General features: G+C 37.5%; 1 protein-coding gene and 1 pseudogene across 1 annotated transcript; one reads left to right on the forward strand and one right to left on the reverse strand.

Annotated features, from left to right (window-relative positions):
• The first annotated feature begins 5,789 nt into the window (after positions 1 to 5,789).
• On the forward strand, positions 5,790 to 8,150 carry LOC126727292 (receptor-like protein 46). The gene has a single exon (XM_050433236.1). It carries the CDS (start codon positions 5,790 to 5,792, stop codon positions 8,148 to 8,150), a length of 2,361 nt encoding a protein of 786 aa, XP_050289193.1.
• Positions 8,151 to 11,533: 3,383 nt separating this feature from the next.
• Positions 11,534 to 14,628, reverse strand: LOC126717397 (putative pentatricopeptide repeat-containing protein At3g23330; annotated as a pseudogene).
• Between the last annotated feature and the right edge of the window lie 6,807 nt (positions 14,629 to 21,435).

Below are 21,435 nucleotides of genomic sequence, written 5' to 3' on the forward strand. Positions count from 1 at the left end.
TGGGGGAAGGTTAGGGCACCAGTTCTTTGCTTATTAGTGACCCTAAGCTATGACCATAAGATAGATGACTTTTCCTACTTGACATTGCAATGTATACATATATTATTAGCATTAATACAAGTGGTACTAGCTTTTCATTGAGAACTTTACCTAATTAAAGCTTGTTATTCTACTAAATCCTAATATTGTCAAACCGACCAATGTCTTATCAAGTCATACCAAGATCTAATCAAGAAAATGACTCCATGATCATATATATTAAGATGTCATTTTCAAGAAAGAAAAACAAATGTTGATTCCATTAATATTCTTGTCCCTCAAAACAAAATGACACATCTTGTTAAGGTTTTTCAGAGCTGACAACCAATATAATTGCCCACACTGTTTACAATGAAAAGAGCACTTATTAGCGTGCCTGTTATTATAAGGGAAAGCATGCAACAAAGCTCATAAGATAACTTCCACAGTAGCCTTGCAAAAAGATGCCAAATTCTTATGTATGCAATATGCTTAAGATGAAATATGGATAAATCACGAGTATGGGACAAATATATAGCCATGGAAGTAGTGAAAAATTTAAAAAAAATAGAAGCAGAGAGAGAGAGAGAGAGAGAGAGAGAGCTATTTGGTGGATTTATAATTAGGGGGGAAAATGTCAGGATGTCAAGCTTAAATGTACAGATTCAATTCTTAGAAGTGGTCCATTTCATACAAGTGGCATTTTACCAAACACATAGAAATTGGACACTTTTTTTCTTCCCTCTCTCAAAAGCAGTGATGTTAATATTTTATAATATGGGAAAATGTTAACGGACACGTAAGTTGTTTTTTAAAGATAAGTTATTGTGGAGTCTAACCAATAAAAATGAATAAAAAAATTGGCATGAAAAAATGAAAGTGGTTAAAAATACTGTTGAAATAATAAATGAAACTCAAAAAGTTAGCTCAATTGGCTTCACACTTTATAAAGCTGGTAAAAAATCTAACATAAAGCAATTCCTTAACGTGCAACACTGCTCCAAAACTTAGTAATCTGTCTTCATAATATCAATAACTTGGGTGATATGGAGTTCCTTCACAACAATTGAAATAACCCCTTTTGATAATCATGAAAGATTTTATTGAAGCAAGCAACAAAAGCATACTAGGAACAGATCAAATTAGGATCCTCAAAATACACATCAAGAAAGGCTTGAGGCCAAGCAACTAAATCAAAACAGCCCCATAACCTATTCTTTAAGAGACCAGCCTGCTAAAACATTAGGGGCTCTGTTTACCTCTCTATAAGTCCCCAATTAAGAGAACAAGAAGAGAAAGAAACAGAGAGGGCTAAGGCTTATGCTATGTTGCTTGAAATTCTCTAAGGAGTTTCTGCAACTATTTCTTGAATGGTTTCAATACTCAATTCTGAATCACTTTCAATCATGATGTTTTCCTAATTGAGAGACTTTGCAAGCTGAATTAAACAGAGGATGGCCCCACCTCGGCTTGAAGAGGGATGTTGGTTTAACCCTTTTAGAGATAGCTAATTAATCCTTTACAGAATAATCAAAGAGCTCCCACAATGTTCTAGTCCCTTTTTAGCACAAAGGTTTGCAAAGAATGCCCGGCATTACGAAAAACATTCTTGCCAAGACCCAAATGCAATAGAGAATGTGAAACAACATAGTGATTTTTAAACCACATTAATGTCAAATGTATAAAGACAATTGATAGTTTGATATATATTTAGTTGAAACTGAAAACTTTTTGCTAAAAATATTATAGATAAAGCTAAAAATTAGCTGAGATAGTATAGTGAGATTCATGAATAATAACAAAAAGTGCAAAGAAACCCATGAATAGTAGCAAAAATAAGATAAATAGTAAAAGAAGCTACCCAATATAAGCTATCCCAAATGCAACCTAAGGCCTATTAATCTATGGATAAACAAATTTCAAAGAAAAGAGGTTACATGAAGATTACATAAAATATATGTGCAAATCAATAGAAATTAAAAGAAAAAAAAAACATCATAAATACACAAATATATACATAGACTACCATCATAAATACACAAATATACAGTTTCATATGCCTACTAGCGTTCATGATTACGTTCGTTGCATGTATATTCATCATCCCTACCTGTTTAAAGATCAAATTACCAAAATAATAAATTTGAAGCTTAGAAAGTTTGTAGTTGTGCCAAAAAATTTTTTAGGAAAGCATAACCAGCTATGATATAAGTTAAAAGAATATGGCCAATCTTAAAAAAGCTTCATAGAGTCTGTCCTTAATATAAACATACACACTCATTTGAACACATTTCTACTTTTCAAGTGATTGGTTTTATTCAATGCAGTACCTTTAGCGTGGATGCCATTGCTATACTAACTACTACGCCATTGGTTTAGTATATCATTCAAAACATTTATGATGTTCAATATTCATAGAGTCCACTATGAACTTTTTTTTACCATTTGTAATGTTTTCAAGCATACTTGAAGATGAAACCTACAAATGACTTATGGTGTGGATATAGCGTATGCAATAATGATAGTTTAATTTTCCAATTCCTACCTTGATAAATATAATTATTTATAAGACTTAGGTTGACATAAACAACATAACTAAACTAACATAAATGATTTATATTTACAGGTACAAAATTCAGTTCAATGTTGAAGATTTAACTGCAAGTGCTACATTTCCTTTTATATTAAAAAGGCTGAAAGTTTAATTCAAACAACAAGAAGAGGCTGTCAAATGAATGCTCAAGTGTAAGATTACAGAATATATAGTGTTACTTGATTTTCAACATAATTGTACTTAGGGGTGGCAAATGGGCGGGTTGGGTCATAAATGGGTTGGGTCATAGATGGGTTGGGTGTATAATTATCCATTTATCCATTTATGACCCGTTTATATATAAATTAATTATCCATTACCAACCCAACCCATTTGTACTAAATCATATTTATTATATAATCAATTGAAATGAAAATTTTGTTTTGCCTATTAAGACAAAAGACCTGATTGTGTGTTGATGTGTTCCTAAATCCTAATAAAGCCGAATAAAAGTTTTCAATAATACATTAGAAGCATGACAGTTCTATACATTAGAAAATGTATTTGATTAAGAAAACTTACAAAAATCAATACTACACTTTTCAAATAATACATATGGCCTGTTTAATCTGCAAATCTAGGTTACCCTATTTCTTTTTCTTATTTTTTATGTAAATTATACTATTTTGATTATAATTCCCCCCACCCCCCAAAAAAAAGCTGCTACTCGACTAGCATTTGCAAAAGGATAGTGTTATTATACACATCCCATTACATACATTTGAAATACACTGAAATTATGACTTGAAGTCACGATTTCCAAGATTTTAGTATATTTTAAGTGTGTAAAAATGTGTGCATGCAATAGAGTTAAGTCCTTAATCTTCCTTCTTGTTTTTCTTTTGCAAAAAGTTATAAAGGAAAACAAGAAGGAAGATATAGGACTTAACTAACGGCCTTAAGGAGGAGGCTAGGCCAGGAAGAAAGGAATACAACTGTGACTCCGTGAGGACTGAGGAGATACATCATATATCCAAACAATTGGGATTTTAAAGCCCATTAGGGAAGCTCCATCAGCACAGCAGACCCACAAAAATTTAAAACCCTGTAGACCCTCTTAAATTAATATAAACCTACATCCATTTGTGAAATGATTTCCCTCAGGCCCGTTTAGTTGAATAGTACCCTTGTTTGGTTGGGAGAGAAGGTATACCCTGTTATGGATATATAAGTGCTTTCTCTCACAACTAAGTGAAACCCACCAGCTGTGAGAGAGAGGACTCACATACCCGTAACATGGTATATTTTTCCATTGGGAGAGGGAAAATAAAGGGATTAAAACAAAATGCCCGGTTCACCATTTTGGGGTGTTTTGTTTTTTCCCAAATTGGAGAAAAAGAGTGGCTTAGATGGTAATTTACTCATTTGCCCCTATCCTCCCTCAACATTAATTTTTTTTTTCAACATTAAGTTTAGTTTTTTTCCCTAATAAATTTTTTTTTAAAAATATATAGTAAAGGTATGAGAGTAAATTTAAACAAACATTATTTTTTATCATCTCATTTTTCTTTTTATCCAAACAAGATAGTTTTTCATTTTTCCATTTTTCACCCCTAACCATTTTCCATTTTTTCTATTCCCTACTTTTTCTTTTTTCACCCCCTCATTAAAAACAATACTCTTCCATCTACTTTCATGATTTAAATATACATCTCTTCCTTTTGTCTTTTAAAATGTATCAATCTTACCAAGAAACTTCTACTAACCACTTTTCCTTTACGTAATTTGCGCTGGAAGACCATGGTCAGTAGTGCATGAAGTCTTTGCTCTTTCTATCCCTTATCGCACTCCAGTTCCAAGTCCAATAAAGAACAAAGAAATCCAACAATGGGTTAATGATGAATGTCATAAAATTCAACCCTACAACTAATCAGGTTTGCTACTTTTAATAAAATGCAGTGACTTGCTTAACGGGTTAATGACTTGTATAGTTGTATACGTATCAAGATCACTCGAGATCATTAGTCAATCGCGAGGAAAATGCTAGGATTACAACTTTTGCTATAACTTTTGTGACAACTTGTTCATGTGCCAAGTTATGAATGGTGAAATAAAAATGGTGGGTTTATATGGGTCCACAAATCTACCACTTACAACTCTCCATGTGAATAAATTGTGGCAAAATTGTGATAAAAATTGTGGTCCTAACATTCATAATTGCTATAGTATTTTTGGTTTGTCAAACATGCTTCTCAGTGGAAAGAGATCACATCACAAACCAAAATCATAGTGCCTTCCAGCCTAATCTTTAACTTGAATTGACTTAGGCCATGATTATTAGTATTATGCAGGCAAGTCGTGAGTGGTGAAATAAAAGAACAAGGAGGTATTCACTCTTTCTATCCCTTATCGCACTCCAGTTCCAAGTCCAACAAAGAACAAAGAAACCCAACAATGGGTTAATGATAAATGTCATATAATGTGGCCCTACAACTAATCAGGTTTTCTATTTTTAATCAAATGCAGTGACTTGCTTAATGGGTTGATGACTTGTATAGTTGTATACGAGTCAAGAGCACTTGAATCATTAGTCAATCGTGAGGAAAATGCTAGGATTAGAACTTTTGTTACAACTTTTGTCACAACTTGTCCACGTGGTAAGTTATGAGTGGTGAAATAAAAGTGGTGGGTTTATATGGATCCACAAATTTACCACTTACAACTCTCCACGTGAATAAATTGTGGCAAAATTGTAATAAAAATTGTGTTTCTAACATTCATAATTGATATAGTATTTTTGGTTTGTCAAACACGCTTCTCAATGGAAAGAGATCACATTACAAACCAATATCATAGTGCCTTCCAGCCTAATCTTAAACTTGACTTAGGCCATGATTACCGGTATTATGTGGGCAAGTCGTGAGTAGTGAAATAAAAGTGGTGAATTCATATGGACTTACAAATTCATTACTTATAACTCTCTACATGAATAAGTTGTGATTCTAACATTTGGTATAGTATTTTTGGTTTGTCAAACATGCTTCTCAGTGGAAAGAGATCACGTTACAAGCCAAAATCATAGTGCCTTCCAGCCTAGCTGTTGACTCGACTTAGGCCTTAATTACCGGTACCATTTTTATCCCACAAGCACAGCTAAGCTATATAGCCCACTCCTGCCCAAGTTAAACATCTATAAGCATCCAATTCCAAGTCCAACAAAGAAGAAAGAAACACAAGAATGGCAAAACTCAGCCTACTGCTACTACTACTTGTACTTGTCATCTTCTTCACCACTTCTTTTTCTTGTCCTCAAAATCAAAAACAAGCCCTTCTCCACTTTAAAGCCTCTTTCAACAATGCTACTTCTTTTCCATCAGACAAAGAATACCTGCTTGGTCTGCTTATATCATGGAATTCCAGTTCAGATTGTTGTTACTGGGACTTGGTCAGTTGTGATTCTCAATTTGGTTCAAGGAATGTGATTGCCCTAAATCTGGGGAGCTTCTTCGGGAGACTTGAGCCCTTAGTGTTGGCTTCCACCATCTTGACACCACTCTTTCACATTAGAAGCTTGACGGACCTTGATTTGTCCTGGAATCGAATACAGGGGGAATTGCCTGGCGATGGCATTGCCAATCTGACGAAATTAATTAATCTTGATTTGAGTGGCAATCACTTCAACGGCTCCATTCCCTCTCAAATTTTTAACTTGAGGTATCTCCAATATCTTTATGCAGGTTATAATTCATTCAATGGAAATATCCCTAACGAGATAGGGAACAAAACAAAGGTGCAGAGATTGTTTCTTGAACGCAACAATTTCTTTGGTGAAATTCCGTCTTCAATTTTGAACTTGAAGGAATTGCAATTGTTGGACTTGGGTCACAATTCATTGTCCATGGAAATTCCTATTGATATTGGCAATCTGTCTAACATAATCTACTTGAACTTTGGAGACAATGAGCTCACAGGCACAATCCCATCATCCATATCGAAGTTGAGGAAGTTGGAAACACTTCAGTTGGAAAACAACTTGTTCACTGGAGAAATTCCAACATGTTTGTTCAATATAACTGGGTTGAAGACTCTTTTGCTCGGAGGAAATAATCTCACTTGGAATAACAAAGCAAAGATTGTTCCAAAGTTTACATTATTAGCGTTGTCTATGAAGTCTTGTAGTCTTGCAGGAAGAATTCCATTCTGGATTCCTATGCTTAAGACTCTCGATTTTTTGGACTTGAGTGACAACCAGTTAGAAGGAATGTTCCCACAATGGCTTGTTAAAATGAAAGTGACACGTATCATTCTATCAAATAACAATTTCACAGGTTCTCTCCCACCTGGTCTATTTAACATTCCACAATTAGAGGTTCTTTCTCTGTCTCGAAACAATTTTTATGGAGAACTGCCAAACAACATTGGTGATGCGACTTTTATCAGGTATCTTACGTTGGATGGAAACAATTTTTCAGGAAAGGTTCCTGAATCCATCAACAACATATCTGACCTCATCTTATTGGACTTGTCAAACAACAAATTTTCTGGCAACTTTTTTCCAGCTTTTAGGCTTATAAGCCCTGCAATCATTGATTTGTCTTCTAACGAATTCTCAGGTGAATTTCAAGCTGACTTTCTTATTGCAACTAATGTTCTTGTATTAGGCAAAAATAAGTTTTCTGGCATCTCGCCTGGAAACTTTACTAGAATGAGCAATCTTGCATACCTAGACATGCATGACAACAAAATCACAAGTAAATTACCACATTTTATTTGCCAAATTTCCACCCTTCAAATCCTAAATTTACGAAACAACTCCATCCAAGGTTTAGTCCCAGATTGTATTTCCAATCATCCTGGCCTCCAAATTCTTGATCTCTCAAGCAACCATCTTGTTGGAGAAATCCCTCTAAATTTTGGAAAGCTTACTGGTATGATCGAACCAACCAATGTATTTTCGTTTGTTACTTCTATTGGAATGGGTGGTTTCAGCTTGGAGACCAAGATTCAGGATTTGATTTTCAATTGGAAGAAGTCAAAACAAGGTCTATCATTCAAAAACCTCATGCTCTATTCTTTGTTAGACTTGTCAAGTAATCAACTTTCTAGTGAAATTCTAGCTTCATTGGGAAGTTTGAAGGCTCTAAAGCTTCTCAACGTCTCATTTAACAACCTTTATGGGAGAATACCCAAAAGTCTTGGAGATTTAAAGAATCTAGAGAGTTTGGACTTGTCACACAACAATTTATTGGGCTCAATTCCACAATCACTAGCAAAGTTACAACAACTGACTATTTTGGATGTTAGTAACAACAAGCTCATAGGTAAGATTCCAGTGGGTAACCAAATGGATACAATGAATGATCCAAACTTTTATGCCAACAATAGTGGATTGTGTGGAATGCAAATTCGGGTGCCATGTCCAGAAGACATGTCACCAACAAAACCACCAAGAGTTGAGAGTAAGGAAACATGGTTTTCGTGGGAAGGAGTGGGAATTGGATATGCCCTTGGCTTCTTTATAGCAGTGGGAATCTTTTATCATGCTGAGTATTTTGTCCTTGCAAAATATATCAATTACCGTTGTCAACAAAGAAGGTAAATGGTTTAAATTTCAAGTTTCTTACAAGTTATGCATGCAATCTATGGTCAAATATCCCAGCATTGTAAGACTTTAGTCAAGCAAATAATGTTGACTAGTAGTCATTCATAAGTATCAATAAGTAAATTGCTTAGGAGTCTACTGTTTTGGATTGTTAGGGTGATGTTTCTGTTGTTATTTATTAGTCAGTGAAGCTTATTTCTTATTGTCTTTGTGTTGATGTCTTTTTATTAAGTTGAGGTTTTTTATTTTTATTGTTTGTTTGCAATTTTGCACATATAAAAGCAAGAATTTCTGTTTTTCTTTTTTTCTTTTTTTTTTTTGAGGAAAAAAAAAAGCAAGAAATTCAGTTAAAATGGTTTGAGGTTCTGTAATGTGACATTTTTTATGTGATTCTTTTTAGGGTAAAATACTATTTTGGTCTCTAAACTTTATTAAAAGTTTGTTTTTCATCCCTAAATTTTAAGAAGTTTATTTTTTCCCTTAAATTATTAAAAAGTATATCTTTCGTCCCTAAACTATTGAAGATATTTTATTTATGTGTTTAAACTTTACCAAAAGTTTGGTTTTCATCCCTAAACTATTGAAAAAAAAAAAGTTCTATTTTCATCCCTATTTTTGTAAACAAACTTTTGATAAAGTTTAGGAACCAAAATAATATTTTACCTTTTTATTTATTTATTTATTTGGCCCTCAACCTCATCAAAGTTTAGCATTTATGTTATTAATTACTCTCTCTCTCTCTCTCTCTCTCTCTCTCTCTCTCTCTCTCTCTCTCTCTCTCTCTCTCTCTCTCTCTCTCTCTCTCTCTATATATATATATATATATATATATTCAAAATCATATTGTTAGATTACAGACTTTATAATGCTTAACACACATGCCAAATTTTGTATTTTTTTTTTTTTTTTTTTTTGAGAAGGAAACTTAATGAATATTATTAAACTTGAAATGCCAAATTGGCTACATCTTGTTCTGCTACAGAAAGTAAATTGTGAGGAACTTCCTCCATCCATGCTGAATAATTAGTAACATGAATCGAAAATCTAGCTAGACTGTGTGCTAGTTTATTGCCGTCTCTTTTACAATGAGAGTATAGCAATTTCGTGTATAAACCTGAAAAATGAGTAGCATCCAGTATGAGGGGCTCCACTGAGGCCATGGTTGCTCTGCCTGTCTTTAAAGAGTTTACAATCAGTTCTGAGTCTCCTTCAAGAATTGCTTCAGTAAGGCCTAATTCATGCCCAAATTCCAGAGCCCGTGCTGCTGCAATCGCCTCAATCTCTGCTGGTTGAAGTGCTTGGGAAATACTCTGAGCTAAGGACGCAAGAATCGCACCTGTGTGAGTACGAACCACCACGCCAATACCACTTCTGTTCTCATTCTTGAAAATGGCGCCATCAAAGTTAATCTTTACTAAGTTTGCGTCAGGTGGCTTCCATTTTTCTTTTGGTTTCAATGGAGCTGAGGGAATCGGTGGGAGCACAGCTAAATATTCAGCCAGTTTCTCTTTTGCCTGCAACGTAAGCTGATCCGAAGTGCAGCAAGCTTTCTTGTTTCGAACTTGGTTTCGCTGGTGCCAAATTCCCCATGTGACCATCGCAAAGAGCTCCCTGTTTCCGTGGTTCGTAAGCACCCAAGACAGCAACTCCTTGAAACTTGCCACACCTGAAGTTTGTCGAGAATTCCACTCAGTATTTGTCCAAACCGAGTCGAGCTTGCTGCAAGTCCACAACGCATGAAGCGCTGTTTCCTCTGCATTTCTGCACCGTTCGCACCGATCATTTTCCGTAATATGTCTCCGCTTCAGGTTGGCTTTAGTGGGAATGGCCTCTCGACAAGCACGCCACAAGAAGTTCTTCACTTTGTTAGGAACTTGCAAGCCCCAAATACTTTGCCAAAACTCCTTCTCTCCGTTCTGTACTGCCTCCATCCCTTCCACTTCTTCCTCCATCTTCAGAAACCGGTAGCCCGAATTACATGAATAAGTTCCGCTCTGTGTCCACGGCCAGAACAGCTTGTCATTCACTGGGTGTCTCGACAAAGGGATTCTCTTCACAAGTTCAGCTTCCTCTGGAACAAAAAGCCCATCTATCAATTGCTCATTCCATGTTCGGCTATCCTTATTTATCAACACATTCACTGTGGTCTCCTCCCAGCCCTCTAGCATTGGAGATTGGACACGGGTAGAATGTTTGCGTGGCAGCCATGTGTGTTGCCAAATCTGGACATCCTTCCCGTTGCCAATTCTCCAACAAGCTCCACGTTTGATCACATCTTGACCATGTAAAATGCTCTTCCAAGCATATGAACCACGGCTAGACTCCACTGCTTCCATTATTGTGCATGCCAAATTTTGTATTGATCAAATGTTATTTACTACCTAATCAATCAACTCTTCTTTTTTAATTTAAAATATAAAAACTTAATATTTAATTATTTTGCCAAAAAAAAAAAAAAACCATTGATCAATTATAATCTTAAGTTTTTACAAGTATAAAGAACATAAAGAGGCAAGCTTATATATAATTTTCAAAACATAATTCCAATCAAATTGATTAGGTGGTTTTATTTTGTTAGGTTATATGTTTTCTGTTTTGTTAATTCACATACCATATTTCATATCAATAAGATGTTATTTACTATTCGATCTATATATTCAACTTTTATGCATAATTCTAAAAACTTGAAATTTAAGCATGTTAAAGATGATATATCTATTTATCTCTAATTGTCTTGAAATTTTGGATAATGTAATTTAACCGTGAACATGTTAAAATAAATATCCAATGAAAATTATATTAAGTTATTTAAGATTGTTAAAAGCTACACTAGCTTTAATTTTAATCAAAACCGTAATTGCCTAAATCGGTGTTTTGTTGTTAAAAAGGGTTTAATGAACTAAATGCATTTATTTCCACTTATTAATTATGTAGAATGATTTTTATAGTTATTTTTTCTAAAATTTGTATGAGAAACAATTGATTAGGATTATGGTATTCTTGCTCGAGTTTAGTTACTTTAACAACTACAGAAATAAAATCAAACCAAAAGGAGAAAAACATAATAAGACATGCAATTAATAGTTAAAATTTTTTTGTTAGAATCTCATTCCCTCTCCTTTGTGCATGTGTTTCGTTTCACTTAAGAAATACATTCATATTGCAAAATATTTTAGTCTTTAGCAATTTACATTCTTATACATTCACTAATGTGTAATATAATAGAAATTAATTCCCAAAACATTATAACATAACTTAAATAATTTTTTATTAAAATTTTCAAAATAGTACACGTGCATCGCGCCGAACATTCGCTAGTTAATATTAATTTCCAATGTATAAAGGTAATTGATACTTATGTGGCTGTTATTACTAGACAATTATATATGTAAAACGAATGAATATTTGAGAGTTGGAACCAATGAGGTCGTTTTGATGTAACATTTAAGTCTTTTATTAGTCCGTGGATAAACAAATTTCAAAGAAAAGAGGTTTACATAAAGATTACAGAAAATATATGTGCAAATAAAAAAAAAACAAGGCAAGATTTTCATACACTACCATCATAAATACACAACTATACAGTTCCATATGTCTACCACTACCAGTGTTCATATGGTATCGAGTCAGGGACTCTGGCTAGTCACTCCTCCACGTCCCAAGTTGACGCTCAACATCAATCCAAGCTCATAATATGGGGCAGAACCCTCAAACTGATCAGTCCAAATGCAAAGGCAAGCTTCTCACTATGGCTGAACTGCCTCCAGCTTTCAACCATATTCACCTTCATCATGTGAAATCCAACAAAGATCAGGAACATATCCATTTTCTTTGATTGTGGACAACAAAGAATTTAAATTTGCATAAATTTTGTCTGATTGAAGGTGTGACATGTCTCCAGCAGTAAAATAGTGGACCTGACTTCTAACAACAATCCAACTAATTCCGGGAGACTTATTTAAACCCTTCTCTTTGAGCCATGTTCTTATTTGTCTAACTTCCAACCAATGTCCTGCTGCAGCATAGATGTTAGATAGCAAAACATAATTCCCTGGATTCATAGGTTCTAATTCAACAAGTTTTTCAAAAATGTTTTCAGCTAGCTTAGTGTTGTAATTAACTCGACAGGCATTGAGCAAAGCTCTCCAAACTGATGCATCTGGTTCGATCGGCATTGATTTGATAAACTCTCTAGCTTCATCTAAACGTCCTCCACGACCAAGCAGATCAACCACACAACCATAGTGAGCAAGCTCAGGTGTTATATTACAATCCTGAATCATGGATTGAAAAAGCTCCAATCCCTTCTCTAGCAAACCTGAATGGCTGCAGGCAGACATAACAGATAAAAAAGTTACTCCATTTGGTTGGTAACCTTCTTCTAACATTTGTAAGAAGGCAAGTACAGCATCATATCCCCGACCGTGCACACGATAGCCAGTAATCATGGCATTCCACGAGATAATATTTCTCCTAGGCAAAGTGTCAAAGATCATTTTAGCATTTTGCATACTACCGCATCTTGCATACATTGTTATAAAAGCGTTTGCAAGAGACAGATTGAAACCAAGATAGGAATGCCTTCTAATTACATAAGCATGCAAGCATTGGCCTTGAGGAAGATTTGCAAGGTCTGTACACGATGAGAGAACATTTATAATCGTCACAGGGTTTGGCTCCACTTCAGAAATCATGCGATTAAATAGTAACAAAGCTTCATGGACTTGGTTGTCATTGATAAAGTTGGCAATAATAGAATTCCATGAGATCAAATCTCTATTTGTACAGGACTCAAATAAAGTCCTAGCTGATGCTTCATCACCGCAGTTCATGTACATATCTGTAAGTATGGTGTTCAAAGATAAGTTTACTTCAATACCATGTTTTACCACAAAGCCATGAATTGATCGCCCAACATTAAGACAAGTTTCATCTTCACAAGTGGCAAGAATAGAAATTATTGTGTATGAGTTGGGTTTGAATTCTGACTTTCGCATGACCCCAAAGAGTTGCCATGCTTCACTCCTCATTTTGCTATGAGCCAATGCCAAGATCATAGTGTTCCACGATATTACATTTAAACTTCCCAACTCAGCAAAAACCTTTTTTACAGCTTCAACACAATTTAGCTCTGCATACATGCTTAGCAATGCATTTCCCAGAGAAACATCCATCTTGATGCTGCACTTGATTGCATGAGCATGTAAACTTTTACCCTTTCTCAAGCCATCAGCAAACTTGGCACATGTGAACAGCATGATAGAAATAGTTCTTTCATCTTCCATGAGGCCCTTGTTTTTCATACTAGTAAACAAACTTAGGGCTTCCTCATAACAGCCAAAGTCAATATATGCAGATATCATAGAATTCCACAAAGCAACATCACATGTAGGGATGGTATCAAACAACGCACAGGATGACGCTAGGCTACCATTTTCACTGTACATATTAAGCAATGCATTTACAATGAACAAATCACCAACATTGTTCAACTTGATAGCCATTTGATGGATTTGCATACCCAATTGGAGAGACTCAAATTCCGCACAGGCTTGGATAACAACCAACATTGTAACAGAATCAAAATGAACCCCATTCTCAAGCATTGACAGAAAAAGATTTAAAGCTTCCAAGTAATTCTCAACATCAACATAACCATTAATCATTGCATTCCAGCTCACTATGCTCCTCACAATCATCAAATCAAACACAAGACGAGAAATTCTCACATCAAATTTCAAATAGAACCCAATCAAAGCAGTACCCACATGGGGATCCAAATCAAACAATCCATTCCTCAAACAATACCCATGTATCTCCTTCCCTAGTCTAATTTCCAAACCATCCTCGCAAGCCATAAGCAACGCCACCACAGTGCGTGAATTAGCCTTAAAACCCTCACTTTCCATCTCCCTAAACAACAAAACCGCCTCCTCATGATAACAACACCCCACATACCCTGAAATCAACGCATTCCAGGAAACCACATCTCTCACAGGCATTTCATCAAACACTTCACGCGCTTCTTCAATCAACCCGCATTTACAGTAGAAATCAACCAGAGCCGTCCCGACTCGAACATCTCCGATCAAACCCGTACCCAGAATGCTAGAATGTATGTTCTTGCCACTCTCGACGGCGCTCAACCTCGCACACGCCTTGAGAACAAGAGGCAAAGTGGCATTATCAGGAGCTATACCGAGAGATGCCATTTGGGTATAAGTAGTGAGAATTGCATGGTCATCTTTGAGCTTGGTGTGGTGCTTTATGATTGAATTCCAACGTTCCCTTGAATGGTTTTGGTTTTTGAGACTTAGAAGAGTTGCACTCACAGGTACTTCCATTGAAGCTGGGTCCTTCACAATATTTGGCGGGAGAAGCGACTTACAAAAAAGCAGATGATAAGGAATCTAAGACGAAATTGCACTTTTCACCCTTAAAGTTTATATTGTTTTCATTTTGGTACCTTTGAAAATTTTCAGATTAGATTATCATAGTGATATATATATATATATATATATATATATATACACCCACACCATAATCGGTCACTAATTTGAACATTTCCATTAATATTATATTATATAAAAAAATACACTCTTCATTCCATAAAACCCATGAAACGTTTTACATTAAGGGTGAGTTTGGTTCGGCTTTCAAAAGTTAGGTTTTTTGAAAAAGTTGAGTTTTCAAAAAGTGCATAATGAAAAAGTATTTTTTCAAAAAGCTGAATGTTTAGTAAAAGCTGTTAAAAAGTGCTTTTTGAAAAAGTTGAGTGTTTAGCTAGCACTATAAAAGTTGCAGTTTGAGAGATAAATTATCAAAAAATACAATGTATATATAAGGGAGTTTATTTCATACTTAAATCAACTACTTCATATACTTACTAAATAATAATAATAATAATAATAATAATAATAACATATATAATTGGTATTGTGGGGACACGATTTGTTTAACGGCCCAAGAGTGACGTTGGGCTCGTATGCAAAGGACCCCAACAATATGATTTGTAGAGAGTGGGCTTGAAAGGCATGACCTTGGGCACAGGTGAACGGTTTGATCGTGGCGTCTATGGAAATTCTTATATGGGCGGGCCTGACTTGACTAGCTAAGCCCTCCATTGGTACGGGTTGTGGGACTCCAGTCTTCGGACGCTGTCCTAGGACCCTTATATCCTTTCCTTTCTCTATTTTTCCGGGGGAGAGACCCCCCCCCCTTCCTTCTGGGGGGTCTTTCCTTTTTATACTCGTCTTTCTTTTTTTCCTTCGAGTTCACGTGTCAGTCTCATTTTTCTGGGGTGCAGACCTGTCCTGTCAACCCATACCCTGTATGGTTTGGGGTCGTTGGGAAAGTTAAAGGGTATGGTTTAGAGTATGGACTTGTCAGATACATGGCTTGGTATTATGATGTTGGTAGCTTTTTCCCTTACCCTGCCCCTGAACTCAGTTTCCCCCTTTCTTCAGGCATTTCGTGAGGTGCCGAGCAGGAGGTCGTCCTCCGCAATGGCTCTCCTCAGCTTGGGCCCTAGGCCCTAGGCCCCCATGTAGAATGGGCCTGGGCCGCGAATTCACTAGCCCCATAATAGCCCCTCAAAATCCTGCTGCCCGACTTTTAGTTGGGGATGAGGATTTTGATAATGCTGGGCCCACATCACGACTCACTCAGATTATGTACTTTTTGATGTTTGGGCTTTTCCATTTGCATAGGAGATGCATCGAATTAAAAGGCATTCCTTTAGTCTTTAGTCACGCAGTGCCCTTTGACGATCCAGTGTTCGAGACGCGCCTTCACGAGAATCTTTTAATCTTATGGTTGCAGGTGGCGTTGGGAATTGAGCCGAAACCATTTTGTCTGTAGCGTTCCTTGGAACTCTGCGTGAATTAAATACCACCTCCTTGTCTTTTAAATAAATAGGGTAGGAGGTTGCTCCACTTACACATAAATCCTTCAGCTTCCTCCCAAACCATAATCCTTCAGCCAGAATCACAGCCTCCATATCCGGTGTTATCCACCCTTAGAGTAATATGCTTGAGGCACGGGTTGAGGTGAAGGGACTCCATCCGCCACAGAGGTGCCGGGTCCTTCCGAGACTCAAGGTAGCGTGGTCCGGGCAAGGGAGGCACAGATTCAAGAAAATCTTCCGTCTTGACAAAGGGGGAAATGGTGTTTCTCCTTCTTTTAGTCAAAATCCGAAGCAGGTACTGGTCGCACCAGATTCTTGGTGCATCAGAAGAAAGATTTTCCGCCATCAGCGCCGTCTGCGATACCGCAGGCTTGGTTCCGTGGAGGCCCACCAACTTCCGGTTCTCTGCACCTCTTCTTCAGCAGCGTTAGCTCGAAGCCGGGCTCTCTACACCTTTTCTTCAATGGTGCAGGCCCCACGTTGGATTCTTTGGCTGCCTGAGTTATAGGCATGTAAAAGTGTTGAGGAATGGTTCTCCTTGAACCACGTCTTGAAGCAGCAGCCAACCTCTCCTCTGTACTACTTCCTCGGCTTTCTCTTTATTCTCTTGTATTTTCCTTTTCGCTTATGTAATTAGCTCCAATATAAGCTTACTCCAGCTTTTCATTGTACGCTGTACTATTTCTTTGTCTTAATAAAAGATGGATTTATTTTTATTATTTATTTATTTTTTTTTTTTGCATGTACTTTTCCTTTCGACAGCAACTACTTTGTAAACGGGTGCACCATGTATGTATCTTCCTTTAATGATGTTTAAAACATGAAAACTTGAAACAGAACCTTACCAATTGAGATAACGGCTTAATGCCCCATAATGCCCGCGCGGCAACCGTCCGAGAACGATAAATATTAAATATTTCATCCGAAAGGGTAGCTGAGCAGCGAGGGACTTTAACTGTGTTTTGTCAACGTAAGGCCCTATGTTGCAGTTGCACCGATCCTCTTGGCACTGAGAATCCGAGGGTAGGCTGGGGAATCTATGTATTCCTGGAATTAGCCCAACTATCAAATGGGGAATTCCCTCTCGGGGTAGATTCTAGAGGCCATCTAACGTCCAGGTTGTGTTTCAGCCCCGTATTGTCTCTTCTAAGTAGTTGGTTTCCCCAGAGTTGGTTCTGTCCAAAACTTGTATTTGTTCTTGTAAGTAGTTGGTTTCCCCAGAGGCTTGAGTCCGAGGACCATACAACGCCTTGGTTCTGTCCAAAACTTGTAGTTTTTCTTTTAAGTAGTTGGTTTCCCCAGAGGCTCGAGTCCGAGGACCATACAAGGCCTTGGTTCTGTCCAAAACTTGTATTTTTTCTTGTAAGTAGTTGGTTTCCCCAGAGGCTTGAGTCCGAGGACCATACAAGGCCTTGGTTCTGTCCAAAACTTGTAGTTTTTCTTTTAAGTAGTTGGTTTCCCCAGAGGCTTGAGTCCGAGGACCATACAAGGCCTTGGTTCTGTCCAAAACTTGTAGTTTTTCTTTTAAGTAGTTGGTTTCCCCAGAGACTTGAGTCCGAAGATCATACAAGGCCTTGGTTCTGTCTAAAACTTGTAGTTTTTCTTTTAAGTAGTCGGTTTCCCCAGAGGCTTGAGTCCGAGGACCATACAAGACCTTGGTTCTGTCCAAAACTTGTAGTTTTTCTTTTAAGTAGTTGGTTTCCCCAGAGGCTTGAGTCCGAGGACCATACAAGGCCTTGGTTCTGTCCAAAACTTGTATTTTTTCTTGTAAGTAGTTGGTTTCCCCAGAGGCTTGAGTCCGAGAACTATACAAGGCCTTGGTTCTGTCCAAAACTTGTAGTTTTTCTTTTAAGTAGTTGGTTTCCCCAGAGGCTTGAGTCCGAGGACCATACAAGACCTTGGTTCTGTCCAAAACTTGTATTTTTTCTTTTAAGTAGTTGGTTTCCCCAGAGGCTTGAGTCCGAGGACCATACAAGGCCTTGGTTCTGTCCAAAACTTGTATTTTTTCTTTTAAGTAGTTGGTTTCCCCAGAGGCTTGAGTCCGAGGACCATACAAGGCCTTGGTTCTGTCCAAAACTTGTATTTTTTCTTTTAAGTAGTTGGTTTCCCCAGAGGCTTGAGTCCGAGGACCATACAAGGCCTTGGTTCTGTCCAAAGCCTGTAGTTTTTCTTTTAAGTAGTTGGTTTCCCCAGAGGCTTGAGTCCGAGGACCATACAAGGCCTTGGTTCTGTCCAAAATTTGTATTTTTTCTTGTAAGTAGTTGGTTTCCCCAGAGGCTTGAGTCCGAGGACCATACAAGGCCTTGGTTCTGTCCAAAACTTGTATTTTTTTCTTGTAAGTAGTTGGTTTCCCCAGAGGCTTGAGTCCGAGGACCATACAAGGCCTTGGTTCTGTCCAAAACTTGTATTTTTTCTTTTAAGTAGTTGGTTTCCCCAGAGGCTTGAGTCCGAGGACCATACAAGGCCTTGGTTTTGTCCAAAACTTGTATTTTTTCTTGTAAGTAGTTGGTTTCCCCAGAGGCTTGAGTCCGAGGACCATACAAGGCCTTGGTTCTGTCCAAAACTTGTATTTTTTCTTTTAAGTATCTATTGATTTAATTTCCAAAGGTTAGCCCCTTGACCCAGGTGGGGAAGGGTTAGCTTGATGTTGGAAGCCCCTAGAATTGCCTGTGCCCTTGGCACTGTCAGGCATAGCTCCTAGTGGGAACTTATGTTGGAACAACAACAACATGTCGCTGGTAATGAAGGCACCCTCATAGACCCTCGCTTGACAAAGGTTCAACTCCGCCGCCGCCTGAGCCAACGCGCAAGCCTTCCCATAGACGGCGCCAATTGTGGGGACACGATTTGTTTAACGGCCCAAGAGTGACGTTGGGCTCGTATGCAAAGGACCCCAACAATATGATTTGTAGAGAGTGGGCTTGAAAAGCATGACCTTGGGCACAGGTGAACGGTTTAATCGTGGCGTCTATGGAAATTCTTATATGGGCGGGCCTGGCTTGACTAGCTAAGCCCTCCATTGGTACGGGTTGTGGGACTCCAGTCCTCGAACGCTGTCCTAGGACTCTTATATCCTTTCCTTTCTCTATTTTTCCGGGGGAGAGACCCCCCCCTTCCTTCTGGGGGGTCTTTCCTTTTTATACTCGTCTTTCTTTTTTTCCTTCGAGTTCACGTGTCAGTCTCATTTTTCTGGGGTGCAGACCTGTCCTGTCAACTCATACCCCGTATGGTTTGGGGTCGTTGGGAAAGTTAAAGGGTATGGTTTAGAGTATGGACTTGTCAGATACATGGCTTGGTATTATGATGTTGGTAGCTTTTTCCCTTACCCTGCCCCTGAACTCAGTTTCCCCCTTTCTTCAGGCATTTCATGAGGTGCCGAGCAGGAGGTCGTCTTCGGCAATGGCTCTCCTCGGCTTGGGCCCTAGGCCCTGGGCCCCCATGTACAATGGGCCTGGGCCGCGAATCCACTAGCCCCACAGGTATTATTTTAATAATGTTTGGGTAATTTTTCTTTTTTAGTATCATAATTATTTGTTATTACCATTAATGACTTCTTATCAATATTAATTAAATCTAAATAATTTTCATCATCATGAAGCACAAAATGAAAATGTAAAAAATGATAAAATATACACCAATAATCCAAGTTTAAATTGTACTACATGATATTAAAAAAAAAAAAAAGACAACTACTAATTATTATCCCCTCAAATGGAATCACGAAGAACCACCATCGCAGGGTCTGTTAAAGTTCCTGAGTTCTGCTCATAACTGCTACCTGCTTCACTATTATGTTCTCTTCTAGAAATTGAATCTCGGGCTAGTAAATTTTTCATGTCTAATTTTAGGGCTAGTAAATAATATAGTTTGAAAACCGGAACTACTAACTATATAGTTGGAAAATTATGGTTAAATTCTCACTTTCGCATTTGACCATATTTTCTATTTAAATAATATTTATTATTATTATTTTATTAATATGTATCTTTTTAGTTTTTAATATCTAATTCATCTATCCTCATCTCAAGTCTCAACCGTGTTTCTCCCTCTCTCTAAATTCTTCTCTGCCTCTAGGACTCCCTAACCTCTCTTCCTCTTTCATGTCTCAAACCAAAAGGTCTGGTACTCTCTGAATTCTCTTCTTCTCTCATATATCAAACCCAAAACTCACACATGGCAGAAAATCCAACGGCGGGAGCAAGCAGATCCGGGCAGCAGCAAGGCAGATCGGCGGCGGCAACAACGATGGTAGATCTGACGGCAGCAATGGTGGCAGATACGGTGGATTTGGCTTGATTTTAAGTTGGATTTTCTGATGGTTTGGTTTGATTTTCTATTGATTTTAGGTCAATTTTGTGGTGGATTATCAACTGTTGAAAATGGATTGCAGTGGTGGTGTTGGGTTGGTGGTAGGGTGGTGCCCCTCCTCTTCTTTTATTCTTCTTTTGCTGGATTGTTGTGTCCGTTGGGATGCTGTGTTTGTTCTGTGTTTCTTTTGCTTGGGTTGGAGAATGGTGAAAGAGAGAATATGAATGGTGAGAGGAATGAAGGAGCTTGCGCAGAGCAAAGAGATGACCCAAAGTGGAATGAAGGCACTGTGTGATCTCTGAAGACATGAGCATTTGAAGGGCAATCTGGTAATTGCCAACTCACCCCCAACGGATACCCTAAAACGCCCAAGGACTTTTGGAAAATGGACCTGATGAGGTCCATAATAGGAGATGCGCGTTCTAAGCGTTTTTTAAAACGCAACTTTTGACCCAAAGTTGCGTTTTGTAATAACCAAACGCAATTTTTGGGCCAACGTTTTGCAAAACGCAACTTTTAGGCTCTAAAAGTTGAACCAAACGGGTACTAAGATTAAATTATTTATAGTTCCTCCACAAAAAAAAGAAGAAGTTATCATATAAGTATAATACTTTTATTATAGGTGATTGTGGGGCTACTTAATTCTAATAAAAATCCTAGTTCTGCCTATGCTCCTCTGCTTTCTGATTGCAGGTATCTTCTGGGCACGCTTCCTCAAGTAAGGGTGTCCCACGTGTTTAGAGAAGCCAACAAGTGTGCGGATTGGTTGGCAAAATGGGGCAGTGTTATGAAGGAAGATTTTGTTGTTTTTGAGTTTCCTTTTACTGCTGAACTGGAAACTTTAGTTGCTAAGGACAATAATGGTTTGTATTATGCTAAACTAGTTGCTGCTAGTATGGCAGCTGTATCTGTGTAGACTTCTTTTGTTGGTTTTATATGAATGGCCTTTTAACCAAAAAAAAAAATCCTTTTATTATTGAAAGTTTGAAACTTGAATTTTAAAGTCATCTTGTGAATGTTTATCATTATTATTACTTTTTAAGCCCCATATCTCTAATTTCTAATCCT

Source organism: Quercus robur, chromosome 1 (assembly GCF_932294415.1).
Source record: "Quercus robur chromosome 1, dhQueRobu3.1, whole genome shotgun sequence".
Lineage (NCBI taxonomy): Eukaryota > Viridiplantae > Streptophyta > Magnoliopsida > Fagales > Fagaceae > Quercus > Quercus robur.